General features: G+C 57.0%; 1 protein-coding gene across 1 annotated transcript; it reads left to right on the top strand.

Moving 5' to 3' along the window:
* Nucleotides 1–101: 101 nt before the first annotated feature.
* NUP88 (nucleoporin 88) lies at nt 102–20,736 on the top strand. Its single transcript, XM_027625767.2, has 17 exons — nt 102–500; nt 2,552–2,721; nt 3,445–3,570; nt 6,527–6,613; nt 7,624–7,800; nt 10,742–10,928; nt 11,103–11,250; nt 14,331–14,429; nt 16,821–16,911; nt 18,340–18,441; nt 18,843–19,001; nt 19,227–19,352; nt 19,427–19,492; nt 19,615–19,695; nt 19,908–20,034; nt 20,119–20,237; nt 20,520–20,736. Exons 1-17 carry the CDS (start codon nt 225–227, stop codon nt 20,581–20,583), a joined length of 2,205 nt encoding a protein of 734 aa, XP_027481568.1. The 5' UTR covers nt 102–224; the 3' UTR covers nt 20,584–20,736.
* The last annotated feature ends 860 nt before the right edge of the window (nt 20,737–21,596 follow it).

The raw sequence follows: 21,596 nt of genomic DNA on the forward strand, positions 1-21,596 counted from the left end.
CCCAAGCAGCAGAGACGCGGGTCTCGGGCTGTCCCCCGGGAGGCTGGCCTTCCCGAGGCGGTGCCCCCGCCTGACGGCCGGCCCTCCCCGCCGCCCCGCCCCCGGGGCCGTGTGCTTCCGGGCTGCCCGCTCGCTGATTGGCCGGAACGCGGCCGGCCGGCCGCGGATTGGCTGCGCTCAGCGGCGCGCGGAGTCACTGGGGCGACGCGCGCAGTGGGGTCAAGATGGCGGCCGCCGAAAGCCCCGCGGGCGACGCGGAGCCGTGGCAGTCCTGGCTCCCCAACCACGCCGTGTTCCTGCGGCTCCGCGAGGGGCTGAAGAACCAGAGCCCGGCCGACGCTGAGAAGCCGGCGTCTTCGTCGCCGCCGCTGACGAGGAACCTGGTCTTGGGCCTGGGCGGAGAGCTCTTCCTGTGGGACGGCGACGGCAGCTCGTTCCTGGTGGTCCGCCTGCGGGGCCTCGGCGGCGCGGGCGAGGAGCCCTCCCTGTCCCAGTACCAGGTAGGGCCGGGGCCGGCCTCCCGGCGCATCCCGGCGGGCGGGCGTGCGGGGCGGCGGCGCGGCGCGGCGCGGCCGGGGTCTTCGCGCCGCGCATCCCGGCGGGGCCGCCTTGGCAGCCTCTCCTTCCCGGGTGCCGTTCCCTCCGCAGAGGTCTGCCGACTCCGACGCGCCCTCGGGGCGTTTGGGTTCTTGGGGGGCCCGGGGGGGGAGGGCCGTGCAAAGGCCGGCGGTGCCGGTGCTCCGAAGGGAGACGTCGCGGGAGAGCGGACGGCGGGCGGGGCACCCCCAGGTCCAGGCCCGATCCTTGCCGCGGGGGTTGCTGTGAGCCCCGAGTCGGGGCAGGTTTGAAGGCGGCGGGGCTCGAGTTCTGTGCCTGGGGCGGGACAGAATGCCCTGGCGGTCCCTTCTCCTCGCTTCTAGAAGGTGAGCCCATTCCCAAAGTTGGACGGGAGTTTTGCGGGGTGTTGGTCAGCGGGCAGCACGTGAAAGTGGGTGTAGACGGCCTTCCAGACCTGCGGTCAGACGCTGCCTGCAGGAGACGTCCTTCTGTAATAAACGGATCCCGGCTTTTTTTAAAGATTGAAAAAAAATAATAACGTGCTACCTGCTCTGACGCATATGCCTTGTGTTGTGAGCCACGGTCCGATTCTTGTTGACGAGAAGTGATTGGATCTTGGCAAGGTGCTGGCCGTGCTTCTGCAGTCTTGGAAGCAGGTCGCGAGAGGACAGTCTACTTCCTAACGAGCGCGGGGTGGGCATCGGTTGGAATGGGCGACGGGCCGCTCAGCCACAGCAGTGAGGCAGGCTTGCAGACCTCAGTCACCAGCGGTGGCAATCTCACTGTGTGCAGAACGGTCTAGTTACAGTGGTAAAGGCTGAGGGTGAGTCTCCTCTCACGGGAGGGTAAGTGATACGTTGGCCGTCTCCTGGTTTACGAGTGAAAGTAGAAAGGACAGAAGATGGCAATGTGATGTGGGCAGGAGAGAAGCAGAACGTGCCCGCAGAAGAAGTGCGTTGTTGTGAGGGCTGGTGACGCTGAGACGAGCAGCTTCTCAGAAGCCCGGAAAATGCCGCATGGGTCCAGCAGTGTTTTACCAGCTGCAGGAGCTCTTGAGGCTGCTCTCTGTCTCCCTGGACTGTTTCTGATGTAGCACAGCAGCTGTCATTTATGAACGCTGCTGAGTTCATTTCTCGCTTCCCTGGAACACGTCAGAGACAGCACTGTGCCGTGTGCTGTGCCGAGGGTAAGTGAGGAAGGACACAGCTCTCAGGAATTCACAGCCAGCTGTGCGGTGCGGGGCGGTCAACTGAAAGGATGACTCGAATGCAGGGTGACAAGAACTATGACAGTTTTCCAGAGCACAGAGAAGACGCACGTGCCCCTGGCCGGGAGATCAGCGGAGTGTCTCTCGAGGTCTCCTGGACCGTGACAGCCAGCCACAAAAGGAGAAGGAAGAGCCGTCGAGACACACACAGGCTGGCAGAGCATGGTGGCTTCGCGGACACAGGCTGACCTGATGGGGTGTAGAGACTGTCAGGGGCAGGCTGGAGTTCGGTCACAAAAAGAGAAATTATGTGTAGAGGTTATTTTTCAAGGTGGGGAAATCTGGTGCATTCTATGTTACATTCTAATCTCAGCGGTTAAAAAGTTTCTCATCAGTTCTTAGCCGGGGTGTTAGCACTTACCCAGAATGCTTCATTGCTCTGCAGTTCCCAGCGGGGAGAGCAGCACCTGCCTCGGTTGCTGGTACTAAACCATACGTCCTGACAGGCGCCGGGGCTCAGGCAGGGGGGCGTCGGCCTTCGGCTCAGGGCGTGGCCCCGGGGTCCTGGGATCGATCCCCGCGTCAGGCTCCCTGCTCAGCAGGGAGCCTGCTTCTCCCTCTCCCTCTCCCGCTCCCCCTGCTCATGCTCGCTCGCTCTCTGTCAAATAAGTAAAGAACATCTTGAAAAGAAAAGAAAACTGTACCATGACGGTTGTGCTTTCAGGTACCTCGCATACATATTTACTGTGAAAGGAGCTGTTTTAACCAGTTTGCTTTATTCCCCAGAGATTGCTGTGCATCAATCCGCCCCTGTTTGAAATCTCTCAAGTCCTGTTAAGTCCAACACAGCATCATATAGCCCTTACAGGGGTAAGAGGACTTACAGTATTAGAACTACCTAAAAGATGGGGGAAGAATTCTGAATTCGAAGGTGGAAAATCAACAGTGAACTGTAGGTAAGTTGTATTTCCGTTTATCGTTTGTCTAGTTTGTAACACGTGCGGACAGTCGTTCAAGTGCCGTGGTGGTCCGTAAGCTGCATTTTCTGTGCCGCTGACCCAGCACCGCGTGCTCTGGGCTTCCTGCTGTCATGTCTGCGTGACCTGCATTTCTTCTGCCCGGCTGACCACTGCTGTCCCACCGGAGTTCCGCTCCTTCATGTGGGCAGAAATAAGATAACTTTTGAGAAGCAGTTACTATGTATGAGTCACGGGTTTAAGTTTAACTGAGTTTAATTTTTGTATCTTTCTCAACTATCCGCAAACGGGAGAGTCTGTGAAAGATCTGTTGAAAAGAGTGTGAGATAGAAACCACCTTTAGCTCCCCAGCGTAGTTCCCTGAAAATGTTCCCTTGCTAAAATCTGTCTCCCCGTTTCCACAGTTGGGTCAGTCATGTTTATCCTGTAGTTCTCTCACCAGGCCAGTAAAGGGATCAAATCAGTTAGTGTATCTCAAGTCACTTGTAAAAGTATGGTCGAAAATACACTGTGATTTAGAAAATGGTTGTTTTGATCCTCACTTGTATTGACTGAACAGATGCTTTGACTGCTCTTCTCAGCAAGATTTGAGAGAGAAATGAAGGAAAGAAGAGTAAAGAGTGTTAAAACAGATTTTCCTGTAGAAGATCTTTGGTCCACATTCTACAGAATGTTTTGGAAAAACTGTTGTCTTTATTGTAGTACGACTCCCGTTGCTGAGAGATTTTTCACCAGTTCTACGTCTCTGACTCTGAAGCATGCCGCTTGGTACCCCAGTGAGCTGCTGGACCCCCACGTCGTGCTGTTGACTTCAGACAACGTGATAAGGTGCAGTGTCTCGATCTCTGCAGCTTCACGCGGGGACGGCTGTGGTGCCATGGGTTGGGTCAGTGGCTGTCGCATTGCCCTGTCTCAGGCTGCTGTAGGCACTCGGGCCCAGCGGGCTGTCTGACGGCCCTGACTGCCTGGCCTTGGTTACTGCTCGTCCGCCCAGCCAGGCCTCTCGCCTCCAGTCTCTCCTTCACTAACTCTCCCGAGAGAGCCCGCCTCTCATCCTGTCGCTCTGCTGGAGGCGATGCCCCGTGGGGAGAAGAGAATATAACTGGGGGTTGAGAGATCTGAATTCTTGTCCCGACGCGCCACTTAAACTTGAGGGGAGCCTCAGTTCTAATTTTGTAAAATGAACCGGTTTGATCTGACAGGTTTTGAACTCTATGAGTAAGGCCCTAATCCTGCAGACATTTCTGTAATATTATCAGTTAACTTTCTGGATCTAATTTAGGTAAAACATGGAAGGGGGGTGGGGACTCAGCTGAGGTACAGATAGTGTTATTTTTCCTAATCACTGCTTTTAACCGTGCTCCACCAGCTCTTCCTTCTCTGCTGAAGGCTTGACCCCTTACTGGCCTCTTAAACAGATCTCATCGCTCTCTGGTTACATTCGGTTATTAAACTTGGTGTGTCCAGTTTAAAGCTGCGATGTCCAGTCCATACCCTCTCTGGGTCCTGGCCTGTCGCACAGGCCAGACACTGGGGGAAGGGACGCGTGTGGGGAGGGCCTGAACTGGTCTGGGTTTTGTTTCTGTCCCGGCACCTTGAGGTGGGGTGATGTGTGGGGACGGGGCTGCCTCCTGCTTCCTCGGGGTCTCAGTCCTTGGAAGTGAGGGGAGCTGAGGCTGGCTGGCTGTCGGCGTGGACCTGACCCTGCTCCCGGTGTCATCTGGTCCCATGGGCTGCTGCTGGCCGCCGTTGACACGGGACCTCTGCACAGACGGGTGTGTGTTTCTTCAGGGGCCCCCAGTCACTGAGGAGCTCTGTCTCCCACCGGCTCTGTCCGCGGTCAGGCCCGCGTTCTCTCTTGGGATGGAGGATCCTCGCACTCGCGATGCAGCCATTGTTATCTTTTCTGTGGTGTGGTGACCGCCAGGGTCCTCTGCTCTGCCCTGCAAGGGCCATGGGGACCTGGGCATCGGTACCACAGGCCTTTCTCACACTGTTCCAGCCCACCTCCTGTAGAAATTTCCATATGAGCGGTGGATACCATGTAGCATTCACAAGCCCCCAACCCTAGGGCGTGACCTGTCCATTTCACTCGGGGATTCCTTACCTGGGGGCCTGCAGTTTCCTGCAGCACAGCTGGATTCAGGTAGGACATGAGACACCCGTCTCCCCTCATTACGGGCATCTCTAAATCTGGTGAGTGTCTTCCTCCTCACCCAGTTGGCTTTGGAGTTGGGGCTAAAGAAAGGAGGGGACACCCTCCCGCCACAGAGGTTACAGTGTATACGCAAGGACTCCTGACGCTCCCTCTCCTGGTCTGTCTGTCTTTTTTTAAAGATTTAATTTACTTATTGGAGAGACAGCGAGCGAGAGAGCATAAGCAGGGGGAGTGGGAGAGAGAGAAGCAGACTCCCCGCTGAGCAGGGAGCCTGATGCGGGACTCGATCCCAGGACCCTGGGATCATGACCTGAGCCGAAGGCAGACGCTTAACGACTGAGCCACCCAGGCGCTCCTCCCCTGGTCTTCCTTTATATGTGCTGAGAAACGGGGTGGTGGGAAAGGGCCCAGGCCAAGATCTTCCTCCAGGTATGCCTAAAAGGAGGTATCTGGTCTCCACTGTTGAAGGTTGTTCTTTTTTAAATAATGGGGTACTTGGGGCGCTTGGGTGGCTCAGTGGAGCATCTTACTCTTGATTTCGGCTCAGGTCATGATCTCTGGGTCATGAGATCAAGCCCCGTGTCAGCTCTGTGCTCCGTGCAGAGTCTACTTGAGGTTCTTTCTCTTCCTCTGTGCGTTCCTTCCTCCCACTCTCTAAGGAAATAAAAAATAAAAATAAATATGGGGTAGTTACTGTTTCTCCTCAGCTTTGGGACCCTGTTGACAGTTTCTGGGCATCAAGATCTCCCTACCCACCCGGTGCACCCGCACTTCCTTTCACTGCCCCCGCTACGGTGCATCCTGTCCAGCATTTATGTGCGTTTTGAAGTCAGAGCTGCTTACAGGCGGCAGAAGACCACAGTGCGTGTGTTCAGTTGGATCACACTTTCGTTAAAAACATCTATTAAATGGCATTTTCCTGGTAATGGAACTAACGAAGTTTAAAGTTTCTTAGGGCGGTCAGACAAAGTGATTAACTTGATGAGGGCTTTATAAGTGATGTGAGATTGCTAATAATGATATTTTTGGCCTTTTGAAAATTCTCCTTTTAACTATAGCCACGTGCCATGAATTTTTGTTATCTTAAATGAAAACGATGTTGGTAAAAGAAATGCCCGTTTTATACTTACCCCTTGGGAAAGTAGGGATGACGTGATGTTGCGTTTTCGTGTAACAACAGTGTGTGCAGACTGGGGGCTAAACGTCCCTCTCTGTGCAGCCTGTGGGTGTAGAGAGGGCTGTGTGGCTCCTCTCCGAGGAGGTTCGTGTGTGACGGGCAGAGACAGGCGGTACAGGGGAGCTGGCCCACTCGGGGCGGTCGGGCAGCGCCCAGATGGCGCTAGTGTGCCCAGGGGCTCAGGGTGGGAGAGACAGGGGTGCCACAGCGTGCAGGAGGCCAGGAGGCACTTTGGTAACGATGCACAGTATTTCTGGAGGTCCCACGGACACCCTGCTCTTTTGTCGTTAAAGAACAGACAAAGTACACTGCTCTGTCAGGAAGACCAGGCTCTGTGGCAAAGAAATGGTTGTGAGACCAGCAGGAAAATGCTGAAGCAGTGATTAGGTGGAGGGCAGTTCTGAAATGAAAGAATTCTAAGTGCGGGTCTCTCCTCCTTTGCTCGCTAGGATTTACTCTCTGCGAGAGCCTCAGACCCCCGCCAGGGTCATTGTGCTTTCCGAAGCCGAAGAGGAGAGCCTGATACTCAATAAAGGGTAAGTTGTTCTTCGTGTCCTGAAATGTTTTTTTCCGGTAGTTTATTGGGATTACAAATGTGGTTTCAACAGAGATTACAAGGTTTTTCCATCGCTGACCGGCATGCTTTTGGTGGTGTGAGCAAACACCCGTATTTATTAACCTTGTAGGAAACTGGAACCTCTTTGGATGACAGTCATACTAAACTTTAAAATACAAAGACAGCAGCACGTCATATCACTGGTTTTTCCTAATTACAAAGGTAACGTGTATTTATTGTAGAACACGGGGAATGCCTACAGAAAAATATTAAGAAAATGAAATGCTTTGTGATCTCCCCATAGCAGCCAGAGGGACACTTGGGGTATAAAGCAGGTGGCTCTGCGTCCCTGCTGCCCCACTGCACTGATTTCCTGCAGGCGGCCCCTCTCCTGCCCCGGCCCTGGGCTCGGCCACCTCGGCTTCCCTGCCCTTCATTCTCAGCACCGCCCCTGCCCACGTGGAGCCTCTGTGCCTGTGCTTTGCCTCGTGACCACAGACCCGCTCCCATCGGTGCTTCGGATCTGGGCTCAGATGTCGCCCGTCAGAGTCCCTCCCAGAAGGATCGCTCAGGGCTGCCTGCACGCTTCCCTTCCCGTGCTGACATCTGCCGCCTGCTGTGTCCTGTGCTCTTTTCTTGTCTTGTCGCTCTCACGAGGGCGGGGCTATCAGGTTCACCGACGTGTTTCCAGAACGTGCAGCAGCACCTGCTCAAGGCAGGTGTGTCGTGGATGCTTGTGGAAGGCATGTCTCCCCCGCTCAGAGCTGGTCCTCCCGCTGTCTTCCTCTTGGGTTCGCGCTTGTCCCTGTGCGGGGTTTTACCGCTCGTCTGTAGGTTTGAGCTGCTGAAGAGGGAAGCCGCACTGTAGGGTTTGACGCTTCTGTCGTTTTAAGTGTGATTTTCTGTCTTCTCCACTGAATACAAATTCCACCCCACTTCCTGTTACTGGACATTTTATTTTCAACGGGCTGGTTTTCAATGTCTTTTCAGGAGGGCGTATACCGCGTCTCTGGGGGAGACAGCAGTTGCGTTTGACTTCGGGCCGTTGTCCACGGTCCCGAAGAGCATGTTCGGGCAGAAGGGCAAAGGGGAAGTCGTGGTGCACCCGCTGTACATCCTGTATGAGAACGGGGAGACCTTCCTCACCTACGTCAGCCTGGCGCACAGGTGAGTGAGGGGCGGCCAGGGGACGCGGGGTCCCTGTAGTGCTTGGCTTGCGTGGTACTGATCCTTTGACCTGTGACTTCCTCACCGTTGACCAGACAGCGGTTCATCTCATGTGGGCGAGGCATCGACGGGAAGGGCAGACAGGGCAGCCTGGGGTCAAATGTCCCGGTTGTGGGGAGAAGAGACACCACATTAGTGGTACAGAGACAGCGGCCGCTCAGCGGAGGGAGAGGTGGACCGCCGTGAAGGAGATGGGGACGTTTTCGTGGAGAGGGACACGTGTCTAACGCGGGCTCCACCGAGGGCTGGGGAAGGGCGTGCGGGTGGGTGCACGTGTCACTCGCGGCTCAGCGATGAGACATTTGTGGCAGGGGCGGGGTTTCAGGTACAGGGCATCGGATGATGGAGCTGGAAGTGGCTGCCTGGGGAACATGTGGTGGAGTTCTACACCCGGTTAGGGAACACAGGGTCTTTTCTGTAGGGTAGGGCCGTGGGAAGCCGGCGATGGCTTCCGAGCAGAAGGGTAGACGGTTGGTAAGGGACGCACGGGGCAGAGACGTCGGAAGTCGCTGTGGCCCACGTTGGCTGACCACCTGCAGGCCGCAGACCGGGGCCGTTCGGAAGCCAAGGCAGAGGTGCGCGCAGGAGACGGCGCAGAGGGAGGGTCTGTGCGAGCCGGCTGCCGGCGGGGCGGGCAGTGGTGTTACCGAGGGCCCGACTGACCCTGAGTTGGACAAGACCGTGGGGACGCTCCGGGGACAGTTGGAAACACAGGCCTCGGGAGCAGAGGCAGATGCTGAAGATAAAGACCTGAGGCTCCCCCGTCGTGGTGTGTGAGGCAAGAGGCTAAGAATTTGGGGCAAGTTTGTAACCAGGAAGGCCTAAGGCCAGAGGCTGAGCGTTGTGCTTCGTTCCTAAGTCGTCTCGACGGACAGAAATCCAGGGCCCGGCGTGTGGCCCCTCGTCCCCTGGCGTTCCCTCAGCAGACCCGGGTGGGCGCGGCGTGGCGGGCGCTGCGGGAGTGGGGCGGGGGCCGGGCTCGCCCGCCCGGCTGGCGGCAGCGGGACACTGGTCACACGGGAGCTTGGGCCGGGGGGTCCGCGGGAAGACCCCGGGTGGAGGGGGCGGGAGGCTGAGCGGAGCCGTGAGGTGAGGAAGGCGAGGAGCTCGACGGGCGGCAGGGCTCTGAGGACTCGCTCCCCTCGGACTCTCCTCGACCCTCACGCTCTCCGCCGATCACACGGGACCCGTCCGGGGGCTTCTGTGCTGGCACCATTAGCCTCCCACCGCTCGGCCAGGCGCCTTCTGCCTTCTCTTATGTGCAGTCTAGTCCAGTCCCAAATTCTCTTGATTTTACCCTAAAAGTTCCTGGAACACAAATCCCTTTCTTTCCAGTCCCTTGTCTTGGCTTTGGGCCCTCTCTGCCCAGATCCTTCATCTCCTCACCCGCAGCCCCAATCCCGTCTGCCCCTCCACGTTCTCTCCTCACTGCTGTCACATTCATCCTGGCGAAGCACGGCTCCGTCACCTCCACGTGGAGCCCCGCTGATGGCCGCTGCCCCGCAGGGAGACTGCCCGCGTCCCGCGCCAGTCGTGGGCTCCTTTCCTGTGGCCTCAGACGGTATCCATCGCCTCCCATCCTAGTGAGCGGGGTCACCTTCCTGTGGGTCCTGGCCGTCCATGCTTCCAGAACTTTCCAGAGCTGCTCCTTAGCTGGAGTGTTCACAGTCCCTTCCCAGAATATGTCCTTTCTCATTGCTCTTATTTATTTTTGGTACCTTTTTTTACCTCAATTTTTTTTTAATGATTTAGGGGCGCCTGGTTGGCTCAGTCGGTGAAGCGTCTGCCTTCGGCTCAGGTCGTGATCCCGGGGTCCTGGGATCGAGTCCCACATCGGGCTCCCTGCTCCGCGGGGAGCCTGCTTCTCCCTCTGCCCCTGCTCGTGTTCACTCTGTTTCTCTGTCTCAAATAAATAAATCTTAAGGAAAAAAATTTTATTTATTTTAGAGAGTGGGAGAGCCCAGGCGGGAGAGGCAGGGGACATTTTCAAGCCGAGTCTGCACTCGGTGCGGAGCCCCACGTGGGACTCCCTTCACAACCTAAGCAGAAATCAAGAGTCAGATGCTTACCCGACCGAGCACCCAGGCACCCCCTTACCTCAGTGTCTTTGTCCCTGTGTTCCTCTCGCGCTGTAAATTCCCGTGTTGTCACACTCAGCACACATGTGGTAATTCTGGCTACACGTCTCCTTCCCCAGCTGAGGGTCCCTTGGGCCGTCCCCCAGTCCTGTGTTGCCACGTGGACGCGGGGTCTGAAGCCCCGAAGAGACGCTACGTTCCACAGGAGAACGCAGGGTCTAGGCAGTAGTTAGAAGCAGGCATAGCTGAGTATGCTCTTGTGTGCGTGGAGAGCGGGGCGGGGGCTTGGGACAGAATCTGGGGGGGCGCCAGTCTTCAACGGACAGAAGTTGGAGAAAGCACGAGAGGTGTGCTCGGAGAGACGGGGAGCGGGGGAGACAGGGCAGGTGTGGAGGTGCGGGGGGCTCAGTGCAGCTGCAGGGCAGCTACGCGGCCGTGGCTTTAGCAGCGAGGGTCTCCCTGGGGCTGTCGGCACTGGGTAGCTTCGGAGACGTGACGAGGGAAGCACCGTCCTAGGTTTGGGGCCCGGTTTCTCGGCCTCTGCACTGGTGCTGTTTGAGCTGAACAGTGGGGCGCGTGCAGCACCCTCTGCCCCAGCGCACCAGTAAGCGCCCCCGTCACCCCCGTGGCGACAACCAAAAATGTCTTCAGACGCTGTCCGTGCCGTCTGGGTGTAGACTTGTCTGCAGTCGCGAAGCCCCGGGGGTGAGAGTCGAGCAGGAGAGTGCGGAGACCTGGGGGCCGCCCGGCGCTGCGTCCCCGGCCGGTCCGAGCCGCCCGCCCGCGTGTCGCTGTTCCCGCAGCCCCGGGAGTGTCGGGAGGCTGCTGGGCCCGTTGCCCATGCACCCCGCCGCGGAAGACAACTACGGCTACGACGCGTGCGCCGTCCTCTGCCTGCCCTGCGTCCCCCACGTCCTGGTGATCGCCACAGAGTCGGGGGTGCTGTACCACTGCGTCGTGCTGGACGGGGACGACGACGACGACCGGACGGTGAGGCGGGCGCCGACGGCGGGGGGGCTCCCTGTCACTGCCCGGCCCTTCGGAACCGGGCTCGCGTCTGCCGGACACGAGGGAGGCCGTCTGTCCCCCCCGCCAGGACACGAGCGGGGGCTCCCGTCGGCTGGATGAACGCGAACCGCTGAGACGCCGCTGCTTCTTTCACAGTCGGAGAAGTCCTGGGCCTCCAGGGCCGACTGGGTCCCCTCCCTGTACGTGTTCGAGTGCGTGGAGCTGGAGCTCGGCCTGACGCTCGCCGCCGGGGACGACGACCCCTTCGACTCCGACTTTTCTTGTCCAATCAAACTGCACAGAGGTAACAGGGGCACCGCCCTACCTTCCAGCCCGGCCTGCTAGTCCGGGGACGGGGCCCGCTGCTCCCGGGCCGTGGTTTTGGGGTTCCAGCCGCGGGAAGGCTGACTGAGCCCCGAGCGCCTGCCGGGCTTCACGCGCCGCTCCGGGGCCGGGAGAGGCTGGGCGGCTTTCCCAGGCGTCCGGAGGTCTGCCGTCTGGATCCGCCCAGACCGAGGGGGGGGAGTTTTTCCAGTCCAGTCGAAAGCTGATTTCATGATTCAAGTACTTAAACGTATAGAAACTTTTAGTAACCCTTAAAAGGAATTTTAAAGTCCAAATCTAAGATTCTGCTGTGAAGATTCAGGTTTTCGCTTTTGAACACATCGTAGTATCTTGTTACTCCCAGACCCAGTTTGAAAGCTCTCCTTTTTATCTTTTTCTAATTTACCTGGGTTGGTACCAGATCTTTCTGGCAGCTTCTCTGTGTCTGGGGAGCCTCTGGGTAGACTGCTGAGCCCCTGGAAGCCGGTGCTGTGGAGATGCCGAGTGGCTGAGTGGAAGGAGCCTGGCTCCTGCTGGGTTTGGGGCACAGTTCTGACACGAATGGGTGTTCGGTGAGCCCCTCTGGGCTCTGTCTTCTCATCTGGAAACAGTCGGGGTGACATCAGATGACCTGGGAGGCGCTCTGACACGAGTCCCTGCAACCCCGCTGTCCTTCCACCGCTTCTCGGGAGTCCCCTCCAGGTTTCCGGGCCCCGTGCAGAGACAGGAGCTCCTCTGCTCACCGGCCCTGGAGCCAGCCCACGGGATCGGGTTCAGCTCCGTAGAGAGGACAGCAGACGTTCGGGGCTCGTGGCTCTCGTGCAGTAGGCCAACACAGGGAGTCACAGAGCACGTCTGAGTAGACAGTCCAGGCGGTAGGGGTCCCCACTTAGCGATGACGGCACCGGGACCCGGTGAGGTAAGGGCCACACGCTGCTTGGTTTCCTCATGAAGAGAATATAGGTCTTTGGGAAATCTTCAACGGAGATATTCTTATCTTGGTTTTTCCAACAAGAGTTAATATTTCGTATGTGAAGCTAGTAAATTTTTGACTCGTTCATATCTGTACTTAAGACACATTGCAGTCACTGAAATGTACCCAGATTTTTAATGATGGGAGCGGCCACCGAATAGCGGGGTGTCTAACAGATTCCTACCTTCAGTTATGAACGTTGCCTCTTTTGTAACAGATTTCTGGTTCTTTCCCAATCCTGAGATTTTTCTTTTGACTTCAGCGCAGACACATTTTGAAAAGCCGTTGGAGACAATAGACCTAATGAGATGATTTGAGCCTGAGATAAAGTCTCCAGTTTGGCCAGATGAAAAGAAACTTTTTAATATTTTATTGTTCAGGGAGAGGACTGCCATACACCAGGATTTTTAAAATTTTGTAATACTATAATGCTGTTTTCAGGGAGTAGTTATGCAGAACCCCAGCATATAAAACAGGAAAAAAATGTTAACATTCACTTCACAACATTTACTTACTGTGAAGTCAACGGTAAGAAAGGCTGTTAGGAGGAAATTTTCATCTGGGGCTTATGGATGACAGTTGCATCTTTTTTTCTTTTTCTTTAGGCTCCACACCCACAGTGGGGCTTGAACTCATGCCCCTGACGCCAAGGGTCACATGCTCTACCAACTGAGCCAGCCAGGTGCCCCAAACTTTTTTTTTTTTTTTTTTTTTTTTAAGATTTTACTTTTAAGTAATCTTTACACCCGGCCTGGGGCTCGAACTCATGACCCCAAGATCAAGAGTCACATGCCCCACAGACTGAGCCAGCCCCTCAACCGTTGCATCTTCAGTCAGCTTCAGCATGTAAATTACTTCTGTATCTGGTTTTAGTTGTTTAATGTTTTGAAAGTACTGAGTCACAGCGATAAATATAAATATTCAGGAACTCATGTTTTAGGCTCAGGTAGTCTCACTGGTACTAGGGCTCAAAAGAAGCATAGAACATTTCATCTAAATTATGTAACGGTTCCTCATGTTTCTTAGTATAACTATAAAGGATCCTCTGGGTTCCTGGGTGGCTCAGTCAGTTAGGCGCCTGACTCTTGATTTCGGCTGAGGTCATGATCTCAGCGTCGTGAGATTGAGCCCCACGTCAGGCTCCATGCTCAGCGAAGAGTCTGCTGGAGGTTCTGTCCACCCCCCCCACCCCTCTCTTGCATGTATGCGTGCGTGCTCTCTAAAATAAATAAATCTTGGGGCGCCTGGGTGGCCCAGTTGGTAAGCGACTGCCTTCGGCTCAGGTCATGATCCTGGAGTCCCGGGATCGAGTCCCGCATCGGGCTCCCTGCTCAGCGAGGAGCCTGCTTCTCCCTCTAACCCTCCCCCCTCTCATGTACTCTCTCTCTCTTTCTCGCTCTTTCAAATAAGTAAATAAATCTTTAAAAAAATAAAATAAATCTTTTTAAAAATTAGTAAATATAAAGGATTGTCAAACAAGAATTATATCAAAAAAAAAATATTGGGGCACCTGGCTGGCTCAATTGGAAGAGCATGTGACTCCTGACCTCAGGGACATAAGCTCAAGCCCCACGGCGGGAGTAATCTTACTTAAGGAATTAAAAAAAAAAAAAAGGATTCAAATTTAAAGTAAAACCATCCGTGAGTCAGCATTATTGAGAAGTGACACCCCACGCCTGTGTGGACACACGGTGTCGGGACTGCTGAGTCCGCGGTCGTCCTGGCGGGCTGTGACTTATGCACTTGCTTGAGTAGGTTCGTGGAGTGACGCATATGTTTCTGCAGAGCTGCCCCGTTTTACTTTGAAGGACTGCAAGTAAATGCCCAGAGGTGGACAAGTATGTATGTCTTGGTGAACTCTTCTGTTGAGAAATATTTGGGTTGTGTTTATTACTTTTAAAAATACTTAAAATGTATTTGAAAACTGAATTCAGATCTTAAAGTTTCAAAACCCCTGACACGGTAGCACAGTGTGAAGGACTTGCAGACTGTCTGTCACTTCTGTCCACACACGTGTTTGCAGGCTTCTGGGGTGAATGTCCGTGTTCTAACAACTGCCGTTGTATCGTTCATGGTTCTGTTTGCAGATCCCAAGTGTCCCTCCAGATACCACTGTACTCACGAGGCCGGCGTGCACAGTGTTGGGCTCACTTGGATTCATAAACTTCACAAGTTTCTTGGGTCAGGTGAGTTTTTTGTTACTTTTCAGTATGTTTCACAGATTCTATCAAAAAGTAGTTTAGAATCGGGGCGCCTGGGTGGCTCAGTCCATTGAGAGTCCGACTCTTGATTTCGGCTCAGGAAATCTCCACTGAATGTCCAGTTTGGTTGTTTACAAGTTCTGCCTTCCACACTTTCCCCTTAAGATCTGAAGCACAAGCACATTGCTCTTGCCACTTGTGTTCAACATTGTTGTCGAGCTGGCAGACAAGGAAACTAGCCAAGAAACTGAAATAAAAGGCTTCAAGATTAGAAAGGAAGAACTAAAACTCTCTTTTCTGACAACACGATCTTTTATACAGTAAATCATAGGGGACACGTTACAAAAGTGTGTGTACTAATAAAGGTTTCAGAGAACTTGCACGATACAAGAGCAGTGTGCAAACATCTGTTCTGTTTCTGTACACTAGTAGTGAATAAGCCAAAAGAAAAATAACACAGTCCCACATATAATAGCTTCAAAAGAAAATGCTTAAGAATGAATTTAACAAAAGTGTAAAACATAGGCTTAAAATTACAAAATGTTACTGAAAGAAACAAGAAGCCTCAATAAATAAACACCACCCATGGATCAGAAAACTTAATATTGTTAAATGGCAGTACTCACTAAGTCGATGTGCAGACCCAGTACCATCCCTGTCAGAATTTGCAGAAATTGACAAGCTGATCCTAAAATTCATTTGGAATTCCAAGGCCCTAGATTAGCCAAAACAGTCTTGAAAAACAAGAACAAAGTTGGAGGACCCACACTTGCCGATTTCAAAACTTCTTACAAAAGGTACGGTACCGCAGACAGCGTGACGCTGACATAAGGAGGTTCGCATAGGTCGATGGAACGGGGTGGAGAGTCCAGTTGGTTTCCGCAAAGGCACCAACAGAGATCAGTGCGGGAGAGCAGTCTTTTTGACCAGTGGTGCTGGGACACCCGCATGTACCTGTGACAGGACGGAACTGGACCCCTTCCTCACACCGTGACGCAAGAATGACTCAAAATGGATCACAGAACTAAAACTCTAGAACTCCCAGAAGAAAACACTGTTACGGAAGTAAAAAGACAATCCCCAGGATGGGAGTAAGTGCAAATCCCGTATCTGGTAACGGACTTGTAGCTGGAATACATAAGGGGCTTGTAGAAATCAGTAACATGAAGGCAAGACTCCAACTCAAAAAAGGACGAAGGGTTTGAGTAGACATTGTTCCTCCAGTGAGGTGCAGAGCCAGTAAGCACATGAAAACACGTCCCGTATCAGTAGTCATGGAAGTGAGACGCCACGCGACCGCTGGGTGCGACTTCACGCCCGGCGCACAGTGGCTAAAATCAGAACCGGTCCTAACAAGAGTAGTCAGCACGGGGCTTGCGGACACGTGACGTGGTGCCGCGCCGAGGGAAACAGTCTGGCCGTGCCCCAGGCGACCCACACAGACTTAAGGCCTGACCCAGCAGTCCACTGCCCGGTGCGCACGCACGTGTCCACACAAACAGTGAGCAGGTGTTCACAGCCGTGTCCTTGTGAGAGCCAGACGGTCGTGTGTCCGTCACTGCCGATGGGGCAGCGACCCAGCCATCGATGGAGTGTCTGCCAACAGTAGGAAGGGATGAGGTGCCAGCTCAGGCCTGCGGCACAGGGAGCCTCGCCCAGACAGCTACCCGTCGCCTGACTGTGCGCGTGCAGGAACTGTGCAGGGTAGGCAGGTGTGCGGAGGGGGAAGGCCGGAGGGTGGTGGCAGTGGCCTGGGGCCATTGGCTGAACTCACGTGATTGCTCAGGAGTGTGCAGCTTCCTTTTGGGTAATGAAACTTTTTTTTTTAAGATTTTTTATTTGAAAGAGTGAGGGTGCACAAGCAGGGGGAGGGGCAGAGGGAGCGGGAGAGGGAGAAGCAGGCTTCCCACTGAGCAGGGAGCCCGATGCGGGGCTCGACCCCAGGACCTTGGGATCATGACCTGAGCCGAAGGCAGACGCTTAATCGACTGAGCCCCCCCCCAGGCGCCCCTCGTGAAAAGATTTTAAAAATCTCTGTGGTGGTGGGTGTACAATTGTGCAGCAAACCCCCTGGAATTACACACTTTAAGCGGTGAGTTGTGTGCTGCTGTGAATCACGTTTCGGAAAGCTGTTGCAGAACCTGCCAAGGCGTGTGTGAGGCGGCGGCCGCCCAGGAACCCTGGCCGGGAACACGCCTGTTTCCGCAGCTGACCAGGGAAAGCCCACTTTCCCTGCTGGGCCAGGAGCCGGGAGCCCCGTGTCAGGAGGGCGCGGTCTGCACGAAGCTGGGGTCCGAGGCGGGCACTTGGCCGCCTCCAGCTGGTGCCCGGGGCCGTGCGCGGCTCGTTGACCGTGGTGTGCCCCCTCCCCCGCAGACGAGGAAGATAAGGACAGTCTGCAGGAGCTCGCCGCGGAGCAGAAGTGCTTCGTGGAGCACATCCTCTGCACGAAGCCACTGCCCTGCAGGTAAGGCCGCGTCTCCCTGCGCACTCGGGTCCCGGGTCCCAGCCGAATTCACGTCGCCACCCGACAGACACGACAGCTGACCCGAGGGCCTGTGGGTCATGGCACCTGCCTCACGGCCGCCTGCACACGGTGTGCCCCGCCCCCGTTTGCTGCCGTCCCCTCGTGAGCCCAGGTCGTGTGTGACCCCGAGCTCATGTCACATCTTCAGCGAGGGCTCCCTGCGTCCCCGTCTGCCTGGTTCTCTCTCTGTCACACGCACTGAAGTTGGGGTTGGTTTGTGGTGAGGTCCGTGAGGGCAGAGACCGTGTCTGTGACACACACTGCCTCGTGCTCCGTTTCCGGCCAGGGGACACACGGTCCGTGGACGTTTAGTGAATGAAGGGAACGATCTAGAATGACTCCCAGCTCTGTACTGGGGTCACTGCGTCGCGGTCCTGCCGTGGCACACGGGCCAGGAGGAAGGGTGGGTTCGGGAAGATGGAAGACGCGTGGACGGGGGCATGCGGGGGTGGGAGCCGGGCCGCGGGGAAGGAGCTTGGGAGAGGGCACAGGATGGGCACAGGAGGCCTGAGCACCTGGAGCCACCCAGCTGCGGGGGTGGGGGGCGCTGCGGGCTGACGGAGAGCAGCTGCGAGCAGGGAAGGGTCCAGACGCGCGCAACAGGCCGGGGGCTCTCGGGGATGCGCAGGGAAGGCCCTGCTGGGGGCGGGGAGGACAGCACTGGGCCAGAGAGCGAGGGGGGAAATAGGGAATAAAGTCCCAGTGTACACATTTCTCAAACAGGTAAAATTAAACTATGTCGCTTAGGTGTGAATCCACAGATTGGAAATCGCCAAGCGCCAAGTCAGGATAGCGATTTCTTCCCGCAGGGTCGGGTGAGGGCAGCTTGTGAGCAGGGGGGTCACCCACAGGCTGCAGTTCCCGCGGCGGCCTTGCTCCGGGCCTGGTCGCAGTCATAGCTTCTTGCTCCCCAGGTGCAGGCTTCACCCTGAAAACAGGCCTTTTCACTCCTGGACCCCGCACCGTCTCCCCCTCCCGCCCGGAAGGAGGGTTGTGGTTAAGGGCAGGGACGGGCGACGCAAGCACATGGGCCGCTGTCCCTGCCGGGACCCAGTTCCGCCTCCCCCGCGGGGCAGGGCAGGGGGTGGAGACCGTAGGTGAAGCCCTGCAAGCTGGTGCAGGAGCGCTGGACGCTGGATGCTCGCCTCCTGTGCGGTCTGAGCGTGTGCGAGCGCTCGCGCTGGGCCTGGCGTGCGAGCCAGCGGCAGCTGGTGGTTCTGTGAGCGCTGCCCCGTGGCTCCTGTCCCAACAGCCTCCAGGCTGTTAGGCGACCAGGACTCCCAGCATGGCGGCCTTCCAGTCCCCAGCTTTACACTCCTGCAGGGGCGTCCTGGCCGAGCGTCAACCCCTGCGGCCGTGTCGTTCCAGGCAGCCGGCACCCATCCGAGGGTTCTGGATCGTGCCCGACATCCTGGGGCCCACGATGGTCTGCATCACCAGCACCTACGAGTGCCTCATAAGGCCCTTGCTGTAAGTCCCCTCATGTCCTCACACGCTTGACCATCCTGCTGGGAGAATCCCAGATCCAGAATCACACGTGGGAAATGCACGGTTTGTTCACGTGACAAACAGCCTGTCCAGTGCTCCGCAGCGAGTCCATGATGAATTTATATTTGGGGGCTGCCTCTGTCAGTTCAACGTCGTTATTGGAAGGATCCCGTCCTGCCATGCTGGGACACGGCAGCGTTGGTAGACGAGGGGGCACGGCCTCCCCAGGGTGACTTCAGGCAGAGAGCCGCAGTCTCGTCCTGTTACGGGAGACACGCTGTGTAGATTGTCGTGTTCTCACAGCTCAGCGTGGACGAGGCTCCTGTGGGGCACGCAGCCGATGAGCCCACGGTAGACGGCGTCGGGTCACGTCTATCTTGCAGGAGCACGGTCCACCCGGCATCTCCTCCCCTGCTCTGTACCCGAGAAGATGTGGCAGCCGCGGAGTCTCCCCTCCGCATTCTGGCCGAAAGCCCAGATTCCTTCGAAAAGCACATCAGAAGCATTTTACAACGGAGTGTTGCAAATCCCGCCTTTTTGAAGTATGAGCTTTGGGGCGTCCAGGTTTTACCAGGCTCCCGCCTCTGCATTCGTCATTCCTGTCCGTCCTCTGTCCTCCGCGGTCTTGGCTCCCGTGTCCTGCCGTGCTGGGCGTGAGGGGAACGGGGCCTGGGCCGTCAGCGGGTGACGGGGGGTGGGGGGTGGGCAGAAGCAGGGAGAGGGGCTGCGGGGCAGACAGGGAGTCACAGCAGATGCTCGTCTCCCAGGTCGTCCGACGGAGATGCGGCCCCCGCCCCGGAGGAATGCCTGCAGTTGCTGAGCAGGGCCACGCAGGTGTTCCGGGAGCAGTACATCCTGAAGCAGGACCTGGCCAAGGAGGAGATCCAGCGCAGGTACCCCGGCCCCGCGCCCGCGCGCCCCGCCAGCGGCCCGGCCCGGCTTCTGCTGAGTCTCCGTGTTCCCCCAGGGTCAAGCTGTTATGTGACCAGAAGAAGAAACAACTGGAAGACCTCAATTACTGCCGCGAGGAGAGGTAAGTGCCCCAGCGAACGGGGAACGCGGCCGCGTCTCCCGCTCAAACGCTCAGACGCAGAAGCACACACTTGGCTTCGGTGTTGGGGTGCAGCCCGAGAGCCCCTTGGTTTCTGCCGTTAGGAAGAGTCTCCGAGAAATGGCAGAGCGCTTGGCTGACAAGTACGAGGAGGCCAGGGAGAGACAGGAGGATCTCATGAGCAGGTCAGTGGCCGCGAACGGTCCGGCCCAAGCTCTCGGGCACCGAGCCTGTTGGGGCAGGGACGGCGCCGCCCGTGCCGGGAGGCGTTGGGGCGACAGCGCGGGGGAGCCCCGCCCGTCCCGTGGGGGGCGCAGAGCCGCACTCGAGGACCCGGGGCTCTGGCGCACTCGGCGCCCCCACGGCCTGAGACACCCGCCCGCCTGGCTCGCTCTAGGACGAAGACCGTGCTGCACCGATTCCACACTCAGCTGCCGGTTCTGTCCGACAGCGAGAGGGACATGAAGAAGGAGCTGCAGCTGATTCCTGAGCAGCTGCGGCACCTGGGCAACGCCATCAAGCAGGTAGGCCAGGGCGGGGGCGGCGGGCGCTCAGTCCGAGGGGCGGTGGAAGCGCAGCCAGCCGTAGTCCGTGTTCTGACACCCGAGGTTACCATGAAGAAGGACTATCAGCAGCGGAAGATGGAGAAGGTGCTGAGCCCGCAGAAGCCCGCCATTGCTCTCAGCGCCTACCAGCGCAGGTGCATCCAGTCCGTCCTGAAGGAGGAGTAAGTGCCGCCTGCCGCGCCGCCCGCGTGCACGGGTCCCAGGGGCCGAGGGGCCGAGGATGGTGGGAGGGGCAGCGACGGGCAGCGACGGGACCGTGTCGTGTGGCTGATGGGGTCCCCGGGCAGCGAGCCCCACCGCCCCGCGTGGGAAGCTCGCACGGTTCGCTTCGGCGGAGCACTTCTCGCACACTCGAGCAGCGCTGCTTAATTCCTTCGGCATGAGTGTTAATGCCTTGTTTGTCCCTTGCGTCCCCGGACCTGAGTGACTCTGTGGTCTTACAGGGGTGAACACATAAGAGAGATGGTGAAGCAGATCAATGATATCCGAAACCACGTCAACTTCTGAGGGCACAGGGCGTGGGTCCCTGCGGGGCGGAAGCGGCGGAGGCTCCGACGGGGGGGCCTTACCTACCCTACACAGAGGCGCTGTCGAACCGGGCCCTGCTGATTAGTCTTTCCTACTGGTTTTATAATGATCTAATAAATGCTTTTATTTAAAGTTGGAACGTACTTTATATTTAAGTTGAAGTTTAGGATTGTGTTCAGCAAGGAACTAGGGTCTTTTGAAACCGTCCCACGTCTCCGTGCTCAGCCAACACAGGAGCTGCGTTTTCTAGTAGCAGCCAGAACCCCAGGACTGAACGAGGCAGCGGCTGATTAACACCACTTTCTCGAAGACACATGTTCGAGTGCAGTCACACGGTCACCCCCAAGGCCCGCTCAGAGCCGGGCAGGGGCGACTGACAGGCAGGACCACCCTCCAGAGCGGCGCCGGCTGCGAGCAGTGCCCGACGGGTGCCGGGTGGGTCGGGCCTCAGCATGAGAGCAGCCTCTCCGGGTGTGGGTCTGTCCTCAGCGTTAGGTCATCTCTCGCACCCGCCGGTGTGAGTTCTAGAAGGTGGACGGCAGCTGTGACCGCCGCGGAAGAGCCAGAAGGGAAGGAGGTTCCAGGTGAGGGGGTGGGGCAGCCATGCCAGCACACGGATGCTCGGGGAACCCAGCCGACCTGTCCTTTGCGGGGGCAGAACCCCACCTTCTCGACCGCTTCCTGTCACACACACAACCCGGTTTCAAGAAGTGCTTCCTCCATGGGTAGCGTCACTGCGGTTTCACACCAGAAAGACTGAGCAGAACCAGGAGTCTCCGCTGAGGTTCCTCTAGCATGTTCGTGGCCGGGCTCCCCCAGTTGGCCGCCGCCGCGGACCGCCGTTGGTTGCGGAGGGAGGAAACGGTCTGCGAGGTGCTGGCATTCCCAGGGAGCAGATGGAGGCCATTCAGGAAGGTTGTGAGCCGGCTGCAGTCCTCTGAAATCTGCCTGTGGCTCGTCGTGCACATAATGAAACTCTAACTCAGTGAGGA

Source organism: Zalophus californianus, chromosome 16 (assembly GCF_009762305.2).
Source record: "Zalophus californianus isolate mZalCal1 chromosome 16, mZalCal1.pri.v2, whole genome shotgun sequence".
NCBI classification, from domain to species: Eukaryota; Metazoa; Chordata; class Mammalia; order Carnivora; family Otariidae; genus Zalophus; species Zalophus californianus.